The sequence below is a fragment of the Dipodomys merriami genome, unplaced genomic scaffold (assembly GCF_024711535.1).
Source record: "Dipodomys merriami isolate MVZ:Mamm:240054 unplaced genomic scaffold, mDipMer1.0.p SCAF_17, whole genome shotgun sequence".
NCBI lineage: Eukaryota > Metazoa > Chordata > Mammalia > Rodentia > Heteromyidae > Dipodomys > Dipodomys merriami.
Genome location: NW_027203048.1, coordinates 7,326,904 through 7,350,341, shown reverse-complemented (window position 1 = coordinate 7,350,341; position 23,438 = coordinate 7,326,904). Strand labels below are relative to the sequence as shown.

Below are 23,438 nucleotides of genomic sequence, written 5' to 3'. Positions count from 1 at the left end.
GAGCCAAAGGAGCTCAGGGACAGATCCCAGGCCCTGAGTTCAAGCCCTACAACTGGAGGGGGAAGAAGGGGGGGGTGAAGAATTCTAGATTTTCAATACGTGGAGAGGGACATCATTTGAAATGACTTGGCATACTTAAAAATATACAGAAAACAACTGAGATCTGAGGATTGCTATTCAAAACCAACCCGGGCAGGAAAGTCCCTGACTCTTATATCTAATTAACCACCAGAAAACCATAAGTGGAGCTGTGTCTCAAAGTGGTAGTAGCAAACTAGCCTTGAGTAAAAGATCTCAGAAACCAGGTCCTAAGTTCAAGCCCAATGACTGATACTCCCTCCCCCCCTAGGAAAAAATACAGAAAGGAAAAAGGAAAAAATACAGAAAACAAGCCTTACACCTATAATCCTAGCTACTCAGGAAGTTAAAATCTGAAGATTATGGTTCAAAGCTTGTTCAGGTTGAAACATTAAAGACTCTTATCTCCAATTAGTCAGAACTTTGTTTTTGTCTGTTGTGGGGCCTGAACCCTGAGCCTGGGCGCTGTCTCTTAGCTCTTCAGCTCAAGGCTAGCGCTCTATCACTTGAGCCACAGTGCCACTTCTGGCCTTTTCTGCTTATGTGGTGCTGGGAATCAAACCCAGGGCACCTCATGCATGCAAGGCAAGCACTCTACAACCAAGCCACGTCCCCAGCCCAATCAGAACTTTTTTAAATGCCACAATTGTTCATATGGTTCAAGCGGCAGAACACCAGCCTGGAGAGAAAAAGCTAAGGAAGATTGCCCTCGCCTTAAATTCAAGCCCCAATACTGGCATGCTTTCTCCTCCCTGCAAAACACACATATGTACACATACATACAGAAAATTAAATGATAAATGAGAAACCCTACAAACAATTAATTACTGGCCATGCCCTCAAATAAAAAATACCAATGACTGTTTTTGTGGATTTTTAATCAATTTGTAAGATCAACCTCTTTCCTCATTGCATCAAGAAAGGAAGCAAGTCACTGTACATATAATGAGGGTTTAGGAATACAGCTGAATGCAAGCATGCTTCAGGCTGAACACAGGCTTTCTAATGAAAAAACTGTTTAAGTAAAGTTATTAGACCCTAAGAACACTTTCTTTATTTCTAGTATTCAATGTAATACTTCACAGATATTCCACTAAGGTATTAGGGAAAATAATCATAATAATAACAGCATAAATAGTTGACCTTGTGTATCTGTAGGTTCTACATTGATGGATCTAACCAACAAAAAAATAAAAAGTAAGTTGGGCGCCGGTGGCTCATGCCTGTAATCCTATCTACTTAGGAGGCTGAGATCTGAGGATTGCAGTTCAAAGCCAGCCCTGGCAGGAAAGTCCATGAAACTCTTATCTCCAATAAACCACCAGAAAACTGGAAGTGGTGCTATAGCTCAAATGGTAGAGCACTAGCTTTGAGCTGAAGAGCTGAGGGACAGCGCTCAGGTCCAGAGTTCAAGCCCCATGACCAACAAAAAAAACCCCACCAAAACCAGAACCAAAAAATGAAAAACCTATATATGTACTAAACATGTACATACATTTTTCTTATCATTACTCTCTAAATATAGCACAAGAAGTATATATATATTTACACTGTAACAGGTATTATAAGAGATCTAGAGATGATTTAAAGTTTATGTTAAGTTGTGAGTAGGTAGTAATGCAAACACTAAGCCATTTTTTTTTTTTTTTTGGATTGGTCATGGGGCTTGAATTCGGGGCCCTCAGCTCTTCAGCTCAAGGCTAGCACTCTACCACTTCAGCCACAGCAACACTTCCAGTTTCTTGGTGGTTTATTGGAGATAAGAGTCTCACAAACTTTTCCTGCCCAGGCTGGCTTTGATCTGTCATCCTCAGATCTTAGCCTCTTGAGTAGCTAGGGTTACAGGTGTGAACCACCAGTACCCAGCTATTAAGCCATTTTAAACAGACTCATCAAGCAATGTGTCCTGGATAAGCTTCTGGATGATACCAAAGAATAACTATATCATAACCATATGTCAGGCACATAATATATACACATACATATTTAGGTGTGAATATATTTGAATACAACATATGTTAAAATAACTGCATATAAGGGTGAGGAAATATTTCAATTAAAATTCACCAGTGGTAATATAGGCTATAGTTCCAACACTTGGGAGACTGAGATAGGAGGATCACAAGTTCAAGACCAGCTGAGGCTACATAATGAGACCTTACCTCCAAAAAACGTCAGCTGGAGTCTCATAATGATTACTGCTGTTAGTCAGCTGCAGTAGTAGCCTATGAGACTATCTTCAATTAATCAGGAAAAGGCTGGACTAAGAGTGTGGCTTAATTGGTAGAGTTGGAGGACCTGAGTTCAAGCCCTGGAACACTCTCCCCTGCAGCCTGCTTAGCAAGTATCAGAATCAGTACCATTTTTTTTTTTAAAGCAAAAAATAACTGAAAACATTAAACTCTGGCTTCTTAGGTTACAAGAATTTGCCGAAGTGGTAGAGTGCAAGCCTTAAATGAAAAAGCTAAGTGACAGCTCCCAGGGTCTGAGTTCAAGCCCCAGGACCTGCATTTAAAAAAAACAAGGAATTTTTGGAAGTGGAGTTCTTGCTCAAAGTGGTAGAGTGTTAATCTTGAGCAAAAGAGGTCCAGGACAGCACCCTGAGTTCATGCCCCATGACCGACTGAAAGAAAAGATAGTAATATTAATGAGACAGGTATTGAAATTTCAAGAGTGAGTGTGTGTGTGTGTGTGTGTGTGTGTGTGTGTGTGTGTGTGTGTGTGTGTGTGTGTGTGTGTGTGTGTGTGTGTGTGTGTGTGTGTGTGTGTGTGTGTGTGTGTGTGTGTGTGTGTGTGTGTGTGTGTCCTGGGGCTTAACTGAACTCAGGGCCTGGGTGCTGCCCCTGACACATGACCGACTGAAAGAAAAGATAGTAATATTAATGAGACAGGTATTGAAATTTCAAGAGTGTGTGTGTGTGTGTGTGTGTGTGTGTGTGTGTGTGTGTGTGTGTGTGTGTGTGTGTGTGTGTGTGTGTGTGTGTGTGTGTGTGTGTGTGTGTGTGTGTGTGTGTGTGTGTGTGTGTGTGTGTGTGTGTGTGTGTGTGTGTGTGTGTGTGTGTGTGTGTGTGTGTGTGTGTGTGTGTGTGTGTGTGTGTGTGTGTGTCCTGGGGCTTAACTGAACTCAGGGCCTGGGTGCTGCCCCTGAGCTTTTTAAAAATTTTTTTTAAGTTTTAAAAATTGTTCTTATGAAAGTGATATATAGAGGAGTTATAATTATGTAAGTCAGGTAGAGTACATTTTTTTTGGACAATGTCACCCTTTCTCTCATATTCTCCCAGTTTTTCCCTTCTATTCCCACCCATAAGTTGGACAGTTAATTTTCAACACAGTGCCTAAGCTTCTTTTGCTCAAGGCTCGTATTCTACCACTTCTCCGGCCTGTTTTTATTAGAGGTAAGAGTGTCATGGATTTTCCTGTCTAGGATTACTTGTAACTGCAATCCTCAGATCTCAGCTTCCTGAAGAGCTAGGATTACAGGCATGAGCCACAGGCGCCACTGAGCTTTTTTGCTCAAGGTTGGTACTCCTAACACTTGAGCTACAACTCTACTTCTGGCTCTTCTGGTGGTTAATTGGAGATGTGAGTCTCATGAACTATCTTGCTCAGGCTGGCTTTGAACAGTGATTCCCAGATCTTAGCTTCCTGGGTAGCAAGGTTTATAGTCGTAAGCCACTGGTATCCAGAATATTTAAATTTTTTTTTTTTTAGTCTGGGTCTGGGCACTGGCTCTCAGCTCTTCAACTCAAGGCAAGTGCTTGCTGGGCACCAGTGGCTCATGCCTGTAATCCTAGCTACTCAGGAGGCTGAGATCTGTGGATCTCGGTTCAAAGCCAGCCCAGGCAGGAAAGTCTGTGAGATTCTTATCTCCAATAAACCACTAGAACACCGGAAGTAGCTCTGTGGCTCAAGCGGTAGAGTGCTCACCTTGAGCTGAAGAGCGCAGGGACAGAGGCCAAGCCCAGAGTTCAAGCCCCACGACTGACCAAAAAAAAACAAAAAACAAAAAACAAAAATAAAAAACAAAAAACAAGAAACAAGGCAAGTGCTCTACAGCGTGAGCTACAGTGCCACTTCAGGTTAATTGGAGATAAGAGTCTCACAGACATTCCTGCTCAGGCTGGCTTTGAACCTTGATCCTCAGACCTCGGCCTTCTAAGTAGCTAGGATTACAGGCGTGAGCAACCAGCTCCCGGTCCAAATTTAAGATTTTTAAGTAGTATTTATTTGTCCTACAAGTGCAAGCAAAGAATACAAATGTTTGTAGTTCGGCTTGTTGTCAATGCCTGACTTCTGCTAAGATGTTTTTGCAACACATATGAAACAGCAACATAATTAATACAGTGAAATGGTGAATAAAAATCTTTACTGTTAAGCCGGGCGCTGGTGGCTCACGCCTGTAATCCTAGCTACTCAGGAGGCTGAGATCTGAGGATCGCGGTTCAAAGCCAGCCCGGGCAAGAAAGACCCTGAGACTCCTATCTCCAATAAACCACCAGAAAACCGGAAGTGGCGCTGTAGCTCAAGTGGTAGAGCGCTCGCCTTGAGCTGAAGAGCTGAGGGACAACGCCCAGGCCCAGAGTTCAAGCCCCACGACCGACAAAAAAAAAAAAAAAAAAAAAAAAAAAAAATCTTTACTGTTATGAAACCAGTGTTGACCTAAGGGAGAAAAACACTGGAAGAAAATAGATTTTTACCTGTTTCTTCTGTTCAGTGGGAGACAAACATTTGGCACCAATCTTCTGAGCTTCCTCAAAAAGGCTGTCAACTAAGTGTTCATAATTCATTTGCTGGTTATCACTAAGAGGCTGATTGTCAGATCCTGTGTCACAAACCCTACACAAAAAAGCAAAAGTACTTCTGACAATAGGCTCTCTAAAAATGTATAACAGTCCTAATTAAAATAGGTAACTTCAATACTTCATCTATCTGTTATAAACAGATCATTCAGAGAAAAAACAAACACATGCTGAATGGTAATCCCTTTGTACAACTAAAGATAATTATATTTATATTTCATTTATTTATTTTTGTCAGTGGTGGGGCTTGAACTTTGGGCCTATGCACTGTCCCTGAGCTTCTTTTACTCAAGGCTGGCACTCTACTACTTAAGGGCCACTACTCGACTACTGGTGGTTAAGTGGAGATAAGAGTCTCAGGGACTTTCCTGCCCAAGCTTGCTTTGAATTGAGTAGCTAGGATTATAGGTGTGAGCCACCTGCCTGGCTTCCCACATTCTTTTTTTTTTTTTTTTTGGTGGGGGGGGTCCGGTTGTGCCTGGGCACTGTCCCTCAGCTCTTCAGCTCAAGGCTAGTGCTCTACCACTTGAGCCACAGCGCCCACTTCCGGCTTTTTTCTTATGTGGTGCTGAGGAATCGAACCCAGGGCCTCAGGCATACAAGGCAAGCGCTCTACCACTGAGCCACCTTCCCAGCCCCTGGCTTCCAACATTTTTTTTTTTGGGGTCCGGTCGTGGGGCCTGAACTCTGGGCCTGGGCGCTGTCCCTCAGCTCTTCAGCTCAAGGCTAGCGCTCTACCACTTGAGCCACAGTGCCACTTCTGGCTTTTTCTTTTTGCTTACGTGGTGCTGAGGAATCGAACCCAGGGCCTTGAGCATGCAAGGCAAGCGCTCTACCACTGAGCCACCTTCCCAGCCCCGCTTCCAACATTCTTGAGTAGAGAAGAAGTCTGCATAGTATCTTGAACATTGATATTGATTTACCACTGAGACATGTTATTTTAATCTTGTAACTGGAAAATTCATCACAACTCAGCCATTACTTTCTGTAAGAAATGATCAACTAAATGGACACAAGATATTAAAGTCTCTACCAAAACTTGGCCAAGATGCATAAATCCCAGTGGGGGGAAAATCATTATATTTGTAAATAAACAAGGCAATATGTCTCCTTTAAAAGTAAAAACTTCAGCTCATGCCTGTAATCCTAGCTACTCTGGAAGCTGAGATCTGGGGATCAAGGTTCAAAGCCAGCCCAGGCAGGAACATCTGTGAGACTCTTACTTCCAACTAAACCCAGAAAACGAAGTGGCACTGTGGCTCAAGTAGTAGAGTGCTTGCCTTGAGCTGAAGAGCTCAGGGACAGTGCCCAAGGCCAGAGTTCAAGCCCCACAACCAACAAAAAAATTAAAAAAAAAAAAAAAAGTAAAAATCTCCACAATAAAAGACAGTGATTGAACAAGTTTACATTCCCACCAAAGTGTAGAGGCTTTCCCTTTTGGCCATATCCCCTCCAACATCTGTTATTATTAGATTTCTTGATTATAGCTATTCTAGGGGTAGGGGGGAGTTGAGGTGGAATCTCAATGTTATTTTCATTTGCATTTCTTTTATGGCCAGAGATGTTGAGCATTTCTTCATTTGTCTATTGGCCATTCTTATTTTCTCTTCAGAGAAGTCTCTCTTTAACTTGTTCAACTACTCTAGAAAGCAGTATGGAGGTTCCTCAAAAGGCTAAACATAGAGCTCCCCTATGACCCAGAAATCCCACTTCTGGACATTTACCCACATGACCACAAACATACTAAAGCTACCAGCACAACTATGTTTATCGCAGTACTATTTACCATAGCTAAAATATGGATTATGGATATATATATATAGCTTCCATCAGAAAGAATGACACTGCCCCATTTATAAGGAAATGTAAAGACTTAGAAAAAATCATATTAAGTGAAGTAAACCAGACCCAAAGAGAGATAGATCCTATGGTTTCCCTCACTTATAATAATTAGTATATGTCTAGGAAAATCCTAGCAGACAAGCAGAATAGCTCAATAGCTATGTACATATGACCATATAAAATGATGCTAAGCGAAATGAACTTCAAGATATGGAAACAAAAGGTTTTTCTTTGTTGTTGTTATTTTTAATGTACTATGTGATTTATTTTTTTTTGTGTGTTTCTTTTTAATATGGTTTATCTCCTGTTGTCACTGTATTTGATTTTGGTACCCTGGGTATTGCATATACGTTTATCTGAATTAGGCAAGGGGAACAACATGGTGAGACAAAGAATAAGGGGGGAACCAATGCAACGGTGATACTCACAAGACAATATGTTGGAAATGAGCTGTACAACTTGGAGGGATGGGGGGAGGGAAAGTGGGAGAAAATGAGGGAGGGGGTAACAAGTTCGACAAGAAATGTACCCACTACCTTACCTATGTAACTATAACCCTTCTTTACATCACCTTGATAAAAAACTTAAAAACAAAAAGTCTGAGTGATAATGAAGAAGAAAGAAATTCAAACAATGAGTTTGAAAAGATGAGAAAAAGACTGGTTAATAAAACAGAACAGTCCTTTAAAAAACAGAACAGGCTGGGTGGTAGCTCGTGCCTGTAATCCTAGCTACTGCGATCTGAAGATAAGCCAGCCCAGGCCAGAAGATTGTGAGACTCTTATCTCCAAAAAACTACTCAAAAAAGCCAGAAGTGGCACTGTGGCTCCAGTGGTAGAAGGAAGTGGCCACTGTGGTTCAAATGGTAGAACCCTAGCCTTGAGCAAAAGAGCTTTGGGACAGTGCCCAGATACAGTTCAATCCTCATATCGGCAAAAAATAAACAAAACAAAACCAGGGGCTGGGAATGTGGCTTAGTGGTGGAGTGCTTGCTAACATTCATGAAGCCCTGGGTTGATCGCTCTGTTCCCCATAAAAAGAAAATGCTGGAACTGGTAGAGTGCTAGCTTTGAGCAAAAAAAGCTCAGGGACAGTGCCTAGGCCCTGAGTTCAAACCCCAGGATTGGAAAAAAAAAAGAACAAGTTGAAAATAGGGTATGAGGAAATCACCAGTCAAAGATTGATATTGATAAAAATAAAACACTAAGGAAATACAAATGGAGTTACAAGGCCTCTCAGACAAGCAAAACACTAAACTCCTGAATCACTGGTACAGAAAAAGAGATATAATCTAAAGAAATTGAGAATCTATTCCAATAAAATAATAGCAGAAAGTATCCCCAGTCTTGAGAAAGAAAGGGTCATCTGTGTGGAGGAGACTCACAGAACACTGGCAAGACCAGTGAAGCACCAAACACTAAGTATTTAGACCACTAAATATACAGAACAAAGAAAGGGTATTGAAATCTGAAAAGGAGAAGAGACAAGTTACAATAAACAGTAAGCCCATTAGAATAATGGCAGATGTCTTAACACAAACTCTAAATGCATGGAAGGATATAATATAAGGCCTGAAAAATAATTACCAACCTATACTAGTGAACCCAACAAAGCTAGCCTTTATAATTGAAGGAGAAAATAGTAATGTTACAGATATCACAATACTCAATTTCAAATTATATTACAGAAACGACATAAAAACAGCAAGATACTGGTACAAAAACTGACACCTGGATGAATGCAATGCAGCAGTATGCAGAACCAAGTTCATCTGGCTACAGCAATTAGATTGTTGGGAAGGTGACAAAAATGTATGTTAAAGAAAACGCAGCCTCTTTAAGAACTGGTGCCATGAAAACTGGTATTCATACTGATCCCTTACTTCTCATTCTACATCATTATACATAACATACATAATATATATACATATATAAACATATAATATACATATAAAATGGATCTAAGACCTCAAGACTTGAGAAATTTTGAAACTACTAGAGGAAAACACAGAAAAAAAAATTCAAATATAGACAACTGACTTCGAAACAGGATCTCAACAGGTTGGGAAATAATGACAAGAACTGACAAATGGGATTGCATCAAATTAAAAATCCAACAGGGGCTGGGAAGGTGGCTCAGTGGTAGAGTGCTTGCCTTGAATGCATGAGGCCCTGGGTTTGAGTCCTCAGCACCACATAAGCAGAAAAAAAAAAAAAAAAAAAAAGCCAGAAGTGGCGCTGTGGCTCAAGTGGAAGAGCGCTAGCCTTGAGCTGAAGAGCTGAGGGACAGCGCCCAGGCCCAGAGTTCAGGCCCCACAACCAGACCCCCCCCGCCCCCCCCAAATCTAACAGGGAATTACCATATAGAATATATAAACAATTCACAAAATTTAATACTGGAAGATCAAGTAATGCAATCAGTAAATGAGAAAATAAACTGTTATGGTTTGAAAATAAAATGTTGAACATTGGGGCTGGGAAGGTGGCTCAGTGGTGAAGCGTTTGCCTTGCATGCATGAGGCCCTGGGTTTGAGTCCTCAGCACCACATAAGCAGAAACAAAAAAGCCGGAAGTGGCGCTGTGGCTCAAGTGGTAGAGCGCTAGCCTTGAGCTGAAGAGCTGAGGGACAGTGCCCAGGCCCAGAGTTCAGGCCCACGACCGGACCCCCCCCCCAAAAAAAAAATGTTGAACATTGGTGCTCTTTTGGGGAAATTCTGGAAACTTTAGGAGATTAGAGAAAATAGATCACTTTACCACAAGACCAGAATTGAGTGAAGGACCATGGACTGAAATTCTGAAAGTGTGAGGTAAAATAAATCTTTCTTCTCCTTTCACGTCATTCTGGCATTCTACCACAGTGAGGAGAAGACCTAATAAAGAGAACTGTTACAGAGAAGCAGGGTTGTTGTGACTATCTGACAATATGGTTCTGAAGCCTTTGGGACTAGTCTGTGGGAGGAATTTGGAAGAGTACCGAGCAGTCTAGAGGCTAGGAAAAAACCTAGACTAGTGCTGTAAATAGAGCTTAAATGGGAGTTAAGACCAGAGTGCTGACAGGAATGCTGATAAGTAAGATTGTGTTTTTAAGGTTTCAAGTGAAAATCAGAAGTTTGTTGGTAGTTGGACTATAGGACATTCACATTACATTGTGGCAAAGAATTTGTCTACATTTAGGTTGGGTGCAATGGTTCACATCTGTAATCTTACCTACTCAGAAGGCAGAGATCAGGGGAATATCATTTTGAGGCCAGCCTAGGTAAAAAAGTTGGTGAGGTCTCTCAATTTGAACAATAGTATGGTAGAGTGCACCTGCCAGCCCAGTATACAGAAAGGACAGGCAGTTCCCCAGGTCATCAATCTGAGAGCCTATTTAAAACCTAATGAAAACAAACAGGCTGAGAGTGTGGCTCAAGTGCTAAAACACCTGCCTACCAAAAACAAAGCCCTAAGATCAAACCCCAGAACTGACCAAAAAAAAAAAAAAATCTCTATTTTTTTTTTGGCAGTTGTGGGGCTTGAACTCTGGATCTGGGCGCTGTCCCTCAGCTCTTCAGCTCAAGCCTAGCACTCTATCACTTGAGCCATAGCACCACATCCAGTTTTCTGAGTGGTTTATTGGAGATACGAGTCTCACAAAACTTTCCTGCCCCGGCTGGCTTTGAACCACAATCCTCAAATCTCAGCCTCCTGAGTAGCTAGGATTGCAGACGAAATCATGGTTATTTTATCCATAACACAAACACAAGACAACTTCAAACTTTAGTACCTCAAAAAAAACTCCAACAAAACACATGCACATACACACATGTATACACATGCACACACATTAATTTGTAAAAATTTAAATATTTTAAAGCTAATTCCATTTTATGATCATAGCAAGATTAAAGTTAATTTACAAAGTCAAGAGCTCTCCTATGTATCAATGATGAATAATTAATTACAACTTTAGTATTTAATTTTTCTACTCTATCGTCTTTTTCTTACTTGTTACTACCATTTTATAATACAAATATTAATATTTTTAAATATATTTCTATTTTCTTTAGGGAGTTGTAATGGAATTACCCTTCAACAGAGCAGTTGATGAGTTCAGTGCCTCTAGATCAACGTCATCCATTTCAACAGTCTCACTTACTCATCCCCTCACTATTTTTTTTTTTTTTTTGTCAGTCTTGGGGCCTGAACTCTGGGCCTGGGCACTGTCCCTCAGCTCTTCAGCTCAAGGCTAGCACTCTACCACTTAAGCCACAGTGCCACTTCCAGCTTTTTCTGCTTATGTGGTGCTGAAGAATCGAACCCAGGGCCTCATGCATGCAAGACAAGCACTCTATCACTGAGCCACTTTCCCAGCCCCCCTCACTTTCCTTAAATTTTAGTTTATGTATTGAATGTTTTTGCCATTTAACAAAACAATTTATATATACAATGCATCTTGATCTGTGTCATTCCTTCAACATCTTTATCCTCCCCTCCACCCAACTCCTTCCCTTTTTCTCAGTTCTGTGGCATATACAATACACACATGCGCATGCGTGCAAGCATGTGCGCACACACATTTTTTTTTTTTGCCAATCCTAGAGCTCAAACTCAGGTCCTGGGCACTCTCCCACTAAGCCACATTTCCAGCCCCTGGAGCATTATTTACCATAGGCAAGATATGGAATCAGCCCAGATGCCCTTCAATGGACAAATGGATCAAGAAAATGTGGTATATATACCAAATGGAATTCTACCCATCTATCAGAAAGAATGACATTGAACCATTTGTAAGGAAATGATTTGAGAGGATTATGTTAAGTGAAGTAAGCGAAACCCAGAGAAACACAGGTTGCAAGGTTTCCCTCATTAGTGGGAACTAGAATGTGCCTACACATCTAGAGATAAGCACACTGGGTGACACCCAACCATTATAAATGAATTAACCAAAGTATAATTGAATTTACAGAGAAGGCAAATAATTCTTTAGAAAGATTAATAGTCCTATTCATTCTTTGAAAGCCAAAGTATAAGGTTGTGTGGCTGAGTAAATAATCTTCAAGTCTTGGCATTGTAATAAAAGTATACAAAGTTTAGTAATAAAAGTATACAAAGCAGGGTGTCAATGGTTCATGCCTGTAATCCTAGCTACCTGGGAGGCCAAGATCTGATAATAATGGTTTGAAGCCCGCCCAGGCAGGAAAGTCCATTAAACTCTAAAAAGTCTGAATTGGAGCTATGGCTCAAGTGGTAGAGCATGTGCCTTGGGCAACTTGAGTTCAAGCTCCAAGTGGCACAAAAAAGTACATTAATGGGGCTGGGAAGGTGGCTCAGTAGTAGAGCGCTTGCCTTGCATGCCTGAGGCCCTGGGTTTGATTCCTCAGCACCACATAAGCAAAAAGAAAAAAGCCGGAAGTGGCACTGTGGCTCAAGTGGTAGAGCGTTAGCCTTGAGCTGAAGAGCTGAGGGACAGCGCCCAGGCCCAGAGTTCAAGCCCCATGACCGGACCCCCCCCAAAAAAAGTACATGAACTTCAGGTCAGGGACTTTTGTTTCTTTTAAATTGACAACTGACATGAAATTTAACATTTTAAGACATTAAATAACATGCTGATAGCCAATGGCTCAAGCCTGTAATCCTATATACTCAGGAAGCTGAGATCTAGGAGTCATGATTTGTTAAAGTAATACAATATTGTCAACTACAGGTACAATGTTGTTCAGTAGCCCTCTAGAATCTATTCATCTTGCATAATCAAAAGTTTATGTTCATTGAGTAGCAACAAAAACACTTATTTTTTTATCTTTGTCGTCTGTGTCATTCTCTCCTGTAGTCACGTAGTAGCCAAGAGGTGGACAGGAGACCAGATCATCTGCAAAGTGTCAACAACTCTTATTGTAACAAGGCCCAATCTGACTGATCCTGAGACCAGGGACTGTCAGACCATTGCTGTCCACTGTTATTAGAGCTGTTACAGTCCTATGCATATTTTTTGCCCTTTTGTCTATTTAAACTATTAGCTCGTGTCTGTACCCTGGAAGATTGCCAAAGATGAGCTGAAAATGAAGTACTGTCTTCCATGTTATATAATACATTTTCTCGTGTGTGTGTGTGTGTGTGTGTGTGTGTACTCGGGTTTGAACACAGGAACTCATGTTTTCGCTTAGCTTCTTTTGCTCATAGCTGGCTCTCTATTACTTATACCATGCCTCTAATTTTTTGCTGGTTAACTGGACATAGGAGTCTACAATACTTAGATCTCAGCCTCCTGAGTAGCTAGAGTACAAGTGTGAGCTGCCAGTGTCCAGCTTTCCCTAAGCCTACTTGATGTATTGAGGTAGGATGTATAGAGGTGGACCTGACATGTGGAAGTACTGGAGTTTGGGTCTGAAGTTTGAAACTCCAGTTTTAAATCTACTTAAGTAGTTCACAGGCCAGAGAGGCCTTTGTCTAAGGCAGAGTTTTGATTCAAACTTCAGTTTGACTCTAAAGCCATTATGTTTTCACTGTAACTCCAAAGTACAATACAAGAGTTTAATGTGGTAAAGTTACTTAAACTTACCACTTAACAGAGGTTATATGTGAAGAGAAGAACTTACTTTTTTTTAATGAACAAAAAATGTTTAGTAACTTCACTGCAAACTTTGTTCCATGTAGCTATGGTATCAGAAATTATTTCAAGCCAGGTGTTGATGGCTCATGCCTGTAATCCTTACTACTCAGGAAGATGAGATTTGGAGGACTTCAGTTCACTAGATTTCATCTCCCAAATAACCAGTAAACAGCAATGATGGAAGTGTGGCTCAAGTGCACAGCCTAACAAATATGAGTCCCTGAGTTCAAACCCTGGTACTTCCAAAAAACAAAAGGGAAAAAGAAACTACTTCACTAAGGCAGCCATAGATCATGAAAACTTATTTTACTATCTTTTCAAATGACACACAATAAAAATAGAAGGACAGGCTTTGGTGGCTCATGTCTCGAATCCTAGCTACTCAGGAAACAGAGATATGAGGATTAAAGTTTGAAGTCAGCAAGGACAGACAAATCTGAGAGATCATCTCCAATTAACCAACAAAAAGCCAGCAGAGGCATGGTTCAAGTAATAGAGCACCAACTGGGAGTGTTGAGGCCCTGAGTTCAAGCCCTAGTACTGGTGCATGCATGCACACATGATAATACTAAGGAAATTAACAAGAACATTTAATTTGAAATATCTTACCATTCTTCTTTTATACTTTCAAGATTATCTACTTCTTTCATTCTTTGTGTTTCTGTGAAAAAAAGAGAAAAACTAAAGTTGTCATTTTAGCATTTAAAAAGTGTATTCCTTTGAAGGTACCCATAAGCTTTAACATATAAGTTAAAGCAACACATATAGGTTAAAGCATAAAATAAAAAGATCTTAGAAACAAGTGACCAAAAACAAAGTTGCCCTTTTTGGCTACAAATAAAAGTAATAATAAGTGGGTTTTGTGTGTGTGTGTGTTTGTTTTTTGGTCATGGGGCTTGAACTCTGGGCCTGGGCGCTGTCCCTCAGCTCTTCAGCTCAAGGCTTAGTATCCTCCACTTGAGCTACAGCACCACTTCCAGTGATTTCTTGGAGATAAGAGTCTCATGGACTTTCCTGCCCTAGATGGCTCTGAACAGTGATCCTCAGATCTCAGCCTTCAAAGAAGCTAGGATTATAGTTGTGAGCCACTGTACCAGCCATGTGCCATCATTTTAAGTGGTTTCTTATTTTCTGGCACAATTCTCTAGGTTATCTTCTACTTCCCTTTCATTGTCCAACAATTAGCCACTTCCTTTTAGTGAAGGTCAATATTTTGAAACCAAGCATAAGCAATATCCATATGGGAACACATAAAAAAATGTAGAATCTCAGGCTCCACTCCCAGACTTATTAGACCAGAAGCCATTTTAACAAGATCCCCAGGTGACATGTGTGCATTACAGTTTGAAAAGCATTATTATATAAGGTGAGAGGAAGCTCAGTGGCATGCCCAGTTCCAGGGTTCAATCCTTAACACTATTTCAATAACAGAACAAAAGCATTATTATGTAACATAATCAAAAAGTAATTGCTGGGGAAGACACATCATTTGTCCTAAAATATGTTGTAGATATAGAAACTAACACCTATAAACTACCTATTCAGATAGATGTCAGAATTAGTCCTTTCAATCAAATCCAATCACTCTTTCATTGAGACCCATTTCTTCCAAAAAATCTTCCTGAAAGGGGCTAGGAAGGTAGCTCAGTGGTAGAGCGCTTGCCTTGCATGCATGAGGCCCTGGGGTGGATTCCTCAGCACCACATAAGCAAAAAGAAAAAAGCTGGAAGTGGCGCTGTGGCTCAAGTGGTAGAGTGTTAGCCTTGAGCTGAAGAGTTGAGGGACAGCACCCAGGCCCAGAGTTCAGGCCCCACGACCGGACCCAAACAACAACAACAACAATAACACTTAATACTGAAAGCAAAAATGAAATAAATTAAAATGTTAACTATTTAGTTGGAGGCAAAATTACATTGAAACAAATAATATTCAATAACTTTAAAACAGTAACATGGCTCACACCTGTAATCTTACATGTGGAGATCCAGAGAGTCAAGGTTCAAAGACAGCGTGGATGAGAAAGACTGAAAAATTCTATCCTCAAATGACCAACAAAAAACCAGGTTCCAATTGTGGCTCAAATAGTAGAGCACTGCTTAATAAGCCTGATCAAAGTGTTGGGTTCAAACTCTAGATACTGGCAAAAAAAAAAAAAAGCCAAGTAAAAGTTCTATAATCCTAATTTTAACCTGGAAGTACTAACATTAACTCATGCTGCATTTCCTCTTAAAAAAAATGTTAGGGGCTGGGAAGGCGGCTCACTGGTAGAGTGCTTGCCTTGCATGCCTGACACCCTGGGTTCGATTCCTCAGCACCACATAAGCAAAAAGAAAAAAGCCGGAAGTGGTGCTGTGGCTCAAGTGGTAGAGTGCTAGCCTTGAGCTGAAGAGCTGAGGGACAGCGCCCAGGCCCATAGTTCAGGCCCCATGACCGGACCCCCCCCCAAAAAAAATATTAGTATGGCTGGGCACCAGTGGCTCATGCCTGTAATCTTAGCTACTCAGGAGGCTGAAATCTGAGGATTACTGCTCAAAGCCAGCCCGTGCAGGAAAGTCCCTGAGACTCTTATCTCCAACAAACCACCAGAAAACCAGAAGTGGTGCTGTGGCTCAAGTGGTAGAGCAGTAGCCTTGAGCTGAAGTACTCAGGGGCAGTGCCCAGGCCCAGATATCAAGCCCCATGACCTCCCCCCACACACACCAAAATTATTAGACTCCTCTTTTGACTTCTCTCCTGATAGATTGTGCTACTGTCTTTCACAGCTACCCTTTCATTTTTAAATATACTGCTCACTTAAAAAATTAGTGCACATATATGGGGATTTCAAAAGGAAAACTCCTGTACATAAATATGTAGTTGGAGGGAAAAAGTCCTTTTAAGTGAACAAAAGCTCTCCACCGAAAAGGCCATATAGTAATTAACAATGAGATTCTCTAATTACCAGATTTATGGTCTCCTAATCCCATTTCTCACTAAAAGATCTAAGTGTTACCAGAGAAATGGTACACTCCAGATCTGAGATAGAAAATTTGTACTTTGCACTGTGCATACTCTGACATGTTGGATTTGGTCAAAGGATTCAAAAGTCAACATGAAATGTCTACTAGTGGCCAAAGATATGATAAAAAAAATTGTATGAATTAAAATTCATCAATTGAGTACATGGTTGGGCATGGGGGTGCTACACTAATACCCATACTTTAAAGGACATTTTCTAGAAAATATTGTGATTGTATTGTTAATATGCTCAAGGACTGAAGTGATAGTCACAATAATAATCTAAATGAGAAAAATCACATAGGAAACATATAATTTAGAGAGATAGCAAGGTCATGTGTCAGCCATCTTTTTTTTTTTTTGGTTGGTTGTGGGGCCTGAACTCTGGCCCTGGGCGCTGTCCTTCAGCTCTTCAGCTCAAGGCTAGTGTTCTACCACTTGAGCCACAGCACCACTTCTGGTTTTCTGAGTGGTTTATTGAAGATGAGTGGTTTACTGGAGGTAAGAATCTCACTGGATTTCCTGCTTGGGCTGGCTTTGAACTGTCATCCTCAGATCTCAGCCTCCTGAGTAGAGGATTATAGGCGTGAGCCTTTTCAGTGCCTGACACAAATCTGATTTTTGAGACTTTCTGCTGAAAATCCTTCAATGACTTTCTACTGCTCTTACAACATTACATAACTCCTTTGAATAATATCACAGGGGAGCTCATATAGATCTCTCTATATTTGAGTGGTTTGATCCTTCTGTATAAAAGTTAAAATAAAAAAGGACAGAAAAGAAAAAGATGACTAATTTGGCTATGCAACAAGTCAAAAAAAATGTCAGGGCAAGGTGGCTCAGGTCTGTAAACTTAACAAATCAGGAGGCTGAGATCTGAAGATTGTTGGTTGGAAGCCAGCTCAGGCAGAAAAGTCCAATATTTTTAATTGTACAAATAGCTGGAAGTGGAGCTCTGGCTCAAGTGGCAGGGTGCTAGCACTGAACAAAAGGAGCTCAGGGACAGAGCCCAGGCCCTAATTTTAAGCCCTAGGACTGGCTAAAAAAATAAAAATAAAATAAAAATCAAAAACCAAAAATGGAAATAGAAAATAAGCTGGTCTCAAATCTTTAGAACTGCTTTAAAACTGACATCATCTGTCTGGCTGTGACCTACTTTAACCCACACTCCTCTTTTGCTTTCCACATTTCAAATGCTGTGACCTTTAAGTTCCTAAAATGGACATCTTCCTGATCTCTGTGGAATGTGTTCTCTGGCTGCACTTTTCTCTCCTATAGGAGTCAATCTACATCTATCTGAATGTCATTTACCAGTTTAAATGTCAGTTCTAAGGTTACTTTCCTAGGAAAATCTTACCTAGTATCCTGAGCTGAGCTGGGAATATGTCCTTTGTTGCATTTTCTCACAAATTCCTTACATTCGTCGTTTTAGCTTTTTAGTTCATTGGTATACGTGCATCTAATAATATCAATAAACTTATAATTGTCACCATCAGGTCCTTGACAGTACACAATGTGAAAAAAATTATAATACTGTACTCACTAGACACAATGTTGAAAATGAATTATACAACTTCTGGGTGGGGGTGGGAGGGAAAAACTGGGAGAAAGGAAGGGAGGGGGTAACATTGTCCAAAAAGAAATACTCTTTACCTGACTTATGTAATGGCAACCCCTCTGTACATCACTTTTATAATTAAAAAACCCCCACAATACTGTATTAAATACTTAAGGAGTTAAAGTAATTAGTATTAAGCTGTAAGTAGGTAATGTATTCATATAATATACTTATGAGAGTGCCTGGCCAAGTGTGTTCAGTGAGTAGTAACTGCTGTTAATAATTTTATTAGTGTACTCATCTACTCCCTCCTTCAAGCACACAATTCGTACTATTTTATTTTACATTCATGTTAGTTCTGGGATTTGAAATCTGTGCCAAACTTGCTAGGTAGGCAGTGGCTCTACCGCTGGAGCCACACCCCCAGCATTTTAATTGATTTTATTTCTTTATTGTCGGTCGTGGGGCTTGAACACTGGGCCTGGGCGGTGTCCCTCAGCTCTTCAGCTCAAGGCTAGCGCTCTACCACTTGAGCCACAGCGCCACTTCCAGTTTTTTGGTGGTTTATTGGAGATAAGAGTCTCACAGACTTTCCTACCAGGGCTGGTTTTGAACTTCGATCCTCAGATCTCAGCCTCTTGAGTAGCTAGGATTGCAGGCGTGAGCCACCCGCACCAGGCACTTGATGTTGCTTCTTATTCTACCACCAACCTCAGTATGATACAACGATGCTCAACATTAATTGAATTTTGTTGATTTTAAAATACAAACTTTCGGTATATTTAAAGACACACCAACTTTCAAGAGCTTCTCCCACTGAAACCAAGCCACACTGCTTCACTGTTCCATGCTGTTCTTTCCTACATTAACATCAATATAGACCCAACAGTTTCCTGTCTGTCTTCTTAATCATCTCCAACCACGTACAAAGCAATACTAGACACCACTCTAGCTTTCATCACTGCTTACATCCAAGTAAGTAAACTCATTGCCCTGCGCGTAAAGAAAACACCACACACACACACGAATGAAATGAGATAGGAAAACAGAGAACCTCGGATCCACACACACACACACACGAATGAAATGAGATAGGAAAACAGAGAACCTCGGATCCACACACACACACACACACACACGAATGAAATGAGATAGGAAAACAGAACCTCGGATCGCCAAAATACCACAGTGACGAGGTGAAGAAGTCCACCTGGCAATGTCCAGACAGATCCTGTTACATCCGGACAGCGCTCGTGTTTGGAGACGGAGGCGTCTCGAGAGCATAGAACTGGAAGTTTCTGGGCGCCCCTCGGAGAGGGAGCGGAGCGATGGTTTCGGCTCGGTTCGGGAGCCTAGCCACCCGCGGAAGCGGGAGCCCGAGGTCCGCGCCCACCGGCGCCGGGCAGGAGCCTCGGCCCGGCCTCCGCCCGCCAGCACCCTTCCCCGGCTGCAGATCCGCGGCCCGAGACCCCGGGCCCGGGCTCACCATCACCTATGGGCGCTGCGGACACCGATGACCAGCCTGCCACCGGGCCGCGGAAATGCCTGCCCCAGAACGCGGCCAGGGGACGCCCGGCCCCCGGCGACGCGGCTCCACGACACTCACCGCCGGGCGCGGCCTCGCCGCCCGGTGCTCAGTTAGCTCAGCGCTCCCCGGCACGGTCGCCACGGCAGGGCAAGAGCGCCGAAGCGCCGCCTTCCCCCCCCCCAACCCCCCTCCCCCCCGGCCCTCCGATCACGTTCGGTTCCCACGGTGTCCTCCGGGCGCCAAGCGCGCGCCGGAGGCTCCGCTCAGTCCTAGGAGCGCGCGCCGGAGGCGGGGCTGGGACGAGGGCGCGCCCAGGAGGCAGCGCGCCTGGGGGGGCGTGGTGCGTCGGAAGCGCGCCGGGGGGCGGGGCTTGACGCTTCGGACTGGACTTCGGCCTCAGCGTTCCCTCTACTAATGGCGGCAGAGTCGTCCTCGCCGCCGCAGCTGGGAGTTCTCTCGTCTCCCGGGTCGGAAAATGCGGGCAGCTAGGTGTGAGCTCACCTGAGAACGCAGCGTCTACTTACCTACCTCTTCAGCCTCTGACTGAACCCGTGGAGAGATTTTTTGTCCCTGCATTGTGACAATGTTGAGCTTTACCTGAGCCCCGTCATCTGGAGAGTGACGGTTAAAGGAGACCCCCCCCGCCCCCCCCCCCCCGTCCCTCGGCGGTCCTGACCGGGCTTCATTCGGGGCCCACCCTCCCCGTGGGATGTAGACACGCCTCCCGGCGCCCCTGGTTTACCCCATGACAAGGTGGGACGCGCAGCGCCCCGCCAGCGCCCAGCCCGTCCCGGGCTCGGCCGCGCTTCCGGACTCAGGCGTCCGGCCAACACCGGCCGCGCTCCCACCGCAAACTGCTTAAGCACCTCTCTCCCCCGCCCCTAAATTGGATCCACCTTTGCCCCGAGCCAGACACTAACTCCTGACCGGAAGCTGGCCTCGAGGTACCGAGCACACTCTGGCCTTTTCCTGCCTCACCTTCTAACTCTGGTCAGTGAGAGAGAGGCCCTTCCAGCCGCAGCTTTGAAGCCTGTCCTCCGTTACCAGTGTTACTTTCCCCTTTTTGGAATCGTCTCTCTACGGAAGTCTACCTAAACCTGTGGAAGGCAGAACGCGCGGCCTCGCGCTGGCTAAACAAACTTTGCACCGCCGAGCCACTCCCGTAGACACCTGAGATTGGCTTTTCGGTAGTCTGAGCTGTTGGCCTTTGGCAAAATCCTCCGCCCTTGGGGCTCCGATACCTCCCCACCCGGATCTCACTGCGGTAATCTTTTCAAATAAACTCTTTATTTGCTCAAATCCGGATTTGTTTTTTGCTTGACAGTGGTTAGTGCCGGACCCAACTTGAGATTGAGTTTCACCAGCAGACCCCTGCCGTCCCTACCCAAGTAAAGGCAACTTGTGAGACTTTTGAACTGTTCTCCTGGTCAGCGATTTGGGGAATCTATGGTGAGTCCAACTATAAAAACAGTGCTTCTCACCTATCTGCTGAAGTAGAGTTACTTTGATTCTTTCGGACAGAGAGGCTTTTTGGGGGGGAGGGGGCCCCGCTGGCATAGAATTCTGATTTTCCTTGCCTCGGTTTCCCAATATTACCAGCTTGCAGCTCCACCCTGGAAAAGAGACATCTCGTTGGTCCTTTGTGAAGCTCTTTGGTGTTTGTTCATTTGTTCCCTGTTTTTGTCTTTGTCTTTCTTTGGGGAGATACTGAGGCCACCTAACCACTGGGTCATGCCTAGCCCATTTTTTTTTTTTTTTTTTGCCTTGTTTTCAAGGTATGGTCTCATCTGTGCCCGGGAAGGCCTGGGCCAACAGTCCAGCTTAAGTTTCCTCAAGTCACTGAGCATGACAAGCAAATGTACCCAGTCATTGTTCTTTCTTGTAGCTAGCTATTGAGATGGAGTCTCCTGAACTTTTATGCTCCAGCTTTTCTTCAACCGTGATTTCTTTGATCTCTGCCTCCCAAGTCATTAGGTCTGAGCTACTGTGTGCCCTATTCGGTTTAGTGTTCTAACATGTATGGTTTTTCTTTATCCCAACATCATTTGAAGGGTTCTTGTCAAAAATCTGTTGACTAGCTCTGAGCTGATGGTTCACCCTTGTGAGCCATCTCAGGAGGCTGAGATCTAAAGATCTTGGTTCAAAGCTACCCTGGACAAAAACTCTTATCTCCAGTTAACTAGCAAAAATGCTAACTAGTTTTTGGTTTTTTTTTGGTCGGTTGTGGGGCTTGAACTCTGGGCTTGGGAGCTGTTCAGCTCAAGGCAAGGGCTCTACCGCTTGAGTCACAGCTCCACTTCCGGTTTTCTAGTGGTTTATTGGAGATAAGGGTCTCATGGACTTTCCTACCAGGGCTGGCTTTGAACTTCGATCCTCAGATCTCAGCCTCCTGAGTAGCTAGGATTACACTGCTTTAATTGATTGTTTCTAAATGCAAATACTGCTTATTGATCATTTGTTAATGAGAAATGTATTTAAGTACTTTGCCTTTTGTGTTTTGTTTTAAAAAATAAAAAAAAACAGGACTCATGCTGGCCTCAAATATTTTTAATTTACATATGGGTATTAATACTTTCTCAGATACAAAGAAAATTTTGCATTTTCTCACCATTCAGTGGATTGTCTTTAAGATCTTTTCATAGTATTCTTTGGTACACACAAGTTTTTAACTTTGGTTCAGTTTTCCTCCCTCCCTCTCCCCCTCTTCCTCTTCCTCCCTCACTCTCTCTGTCTCTGCCTCTGTCTCTCTCCCTCTCCCTCTCCCTCTCTTCCCCTCTCTCTTTTGCTTGTGCTTTTGTTGTCATAGCTAAGAAACTATTGCCAAATTCAGTGTCATGAAGATGCCCCTCTAGGTTTTCTGCAAAATTTATAGGTTTAGATCTGATTTTTAGGTGTTTGAGCAATTTTAACATATAGTGTAAAATAATTGCCCAGCTGTCACTACATTAAGGGTGAAAGGGTTCCCTCAGTTTTCTAGTTTACATGCAAAAGTCATGGATCCTTGAGATCCACTGGTGAAAAGGATTTCAAAGCCTCACAAAAAGAATCTCAGGGCTGGGAATGTGACTTAGTGGTAGAGTGCTTGTAAAGCATGCATGCAGCCCTAGGTTTGATTTCTCAGTAGCACATAAACAAAAAAAGCCAGAAGTGGTGCTGTGGCTCAAGGGGTAGAGCACTGGCATTGAGCATAGAGAGGCTCCGGGACAGAGCCTAGGCCCTGAGTTCAAACCCCAGGACAGGCCGGAAAAAAAGAAAAGAAAAGGAGAATCGCACAAGGTAGAAGTTTTAGAATTCATTTTAGTACACACAGAAAAAAAATAGAAAAAAAGAAGAAATAGAAAAAAATTAAAAAACAAACTTTTTATTCTCTAGGAAATTAAAGACTAAAAATGATGATTCCTGTATGTGTGCCTTTATACTTCCAGAACTGAGAAGAATATACTGTTACCACGTTATTTAATTGTGTAATCCTTAGACAGTGGTTCAGTTTGGTTTACTCTTCTGAGGCATGGAGATGGGATCCAGGCCCACCTGAAACACAGGGATCATAACTGACTTTTTTTCTCTTGGTCAAGCATGCCTTCCAGTTATCCAGTTCTCTGGAGGTTCTCTTGTGGAGGCTTTTTTTTTTTTTTTGCCAGTCCTGGGGCTTGAACTCAGAGCTTGGGCAATTGTCCCTGAGCTGCTTTTGCTCAAGGCTGGTGCTCTATCAATTGAGCCCACAGTGCCAATTCTGGCTTTTTGTATTCACATGGTGCTGAGGAATCGAACCCAGGGCTTCTTGGATGCTAGGTAAGCACTCTAGCACTAAGCCACAATCTCAAGGCTAGCACTTAGTCACTTGAGTTACAATCCACAGCTCCATGTCTGGCTTTTTTTGGAGATGAGAGTCTCAAGGGTTTTCCTGCTTGGGCTGGCTTTGAACTGTGATCCTTAGATCTCAGCCCCCCGAGAAGCTAGGATTACAGGGGCACCTGCATTTTCTTTCTTTCTTTTCTTTTCTTTCTTTCTTTCTTTTTTTTTTTTTTTTAATAAAACATCAACA

At 42.7% G+C, this 23,438-nt stretch overlaps 1 protein-coding gene across 13 annotated transcripts in view; it reads right to left on the bottom strand.

Moving 5' to 3' along the window:
* The window catches only part of Ubxn2a (UBX domain protein 2A), a 29,658-nt gene extending 9,165 nt beyond the window's left edge, over nucleotides 1–20,493 (bottom strand). Inside the window, exons 1-5 of one of the 13 annotated variants that reach the window (XM_070025086.1) lie at nucleotides 20,372–20,493; nucleotides 19,918–19,963; nucleotides 17,665–17,766; nucleotides 13,920–13,971; nucleotides 4,776–4,914 (exon numbers count right to left, since the gene is read on the bottom strand). In XM_070025086.1, coding sequence (XP_069881187.1) covers nucleotides 4,776–4,914; nucleotides 13,920–13,960 — 180 coding nt within the window. In that variant the 5' untranslated portion in view covers nucleotides 13,961–13,971; nucleotides 17,665–17,766; nucleotides 19,918–19,963; nucleotides 20,372–20,493. Of the gene's footprint in view, nucleotides 1–4,775; nucleotides 4,915–13,919; nucleotides 13,972–17,664; nucleotides 17,785–19,031; nucleotides 19,084–19,471; nucleotides 19,567–19,917; nucleotides 19,994–20,135; nucleotides 20,234–20,371 lie in introns of those variants that run through there. The other 12 variants (XM_070025088.1, XM_070025087.1, XM_070025093.1 and 9 more) reach the window with 12 other exon arrangements.
* Between the last annotated feature and the right edge of the window lie 2,945 nt (nucleotides 20,494–23,438).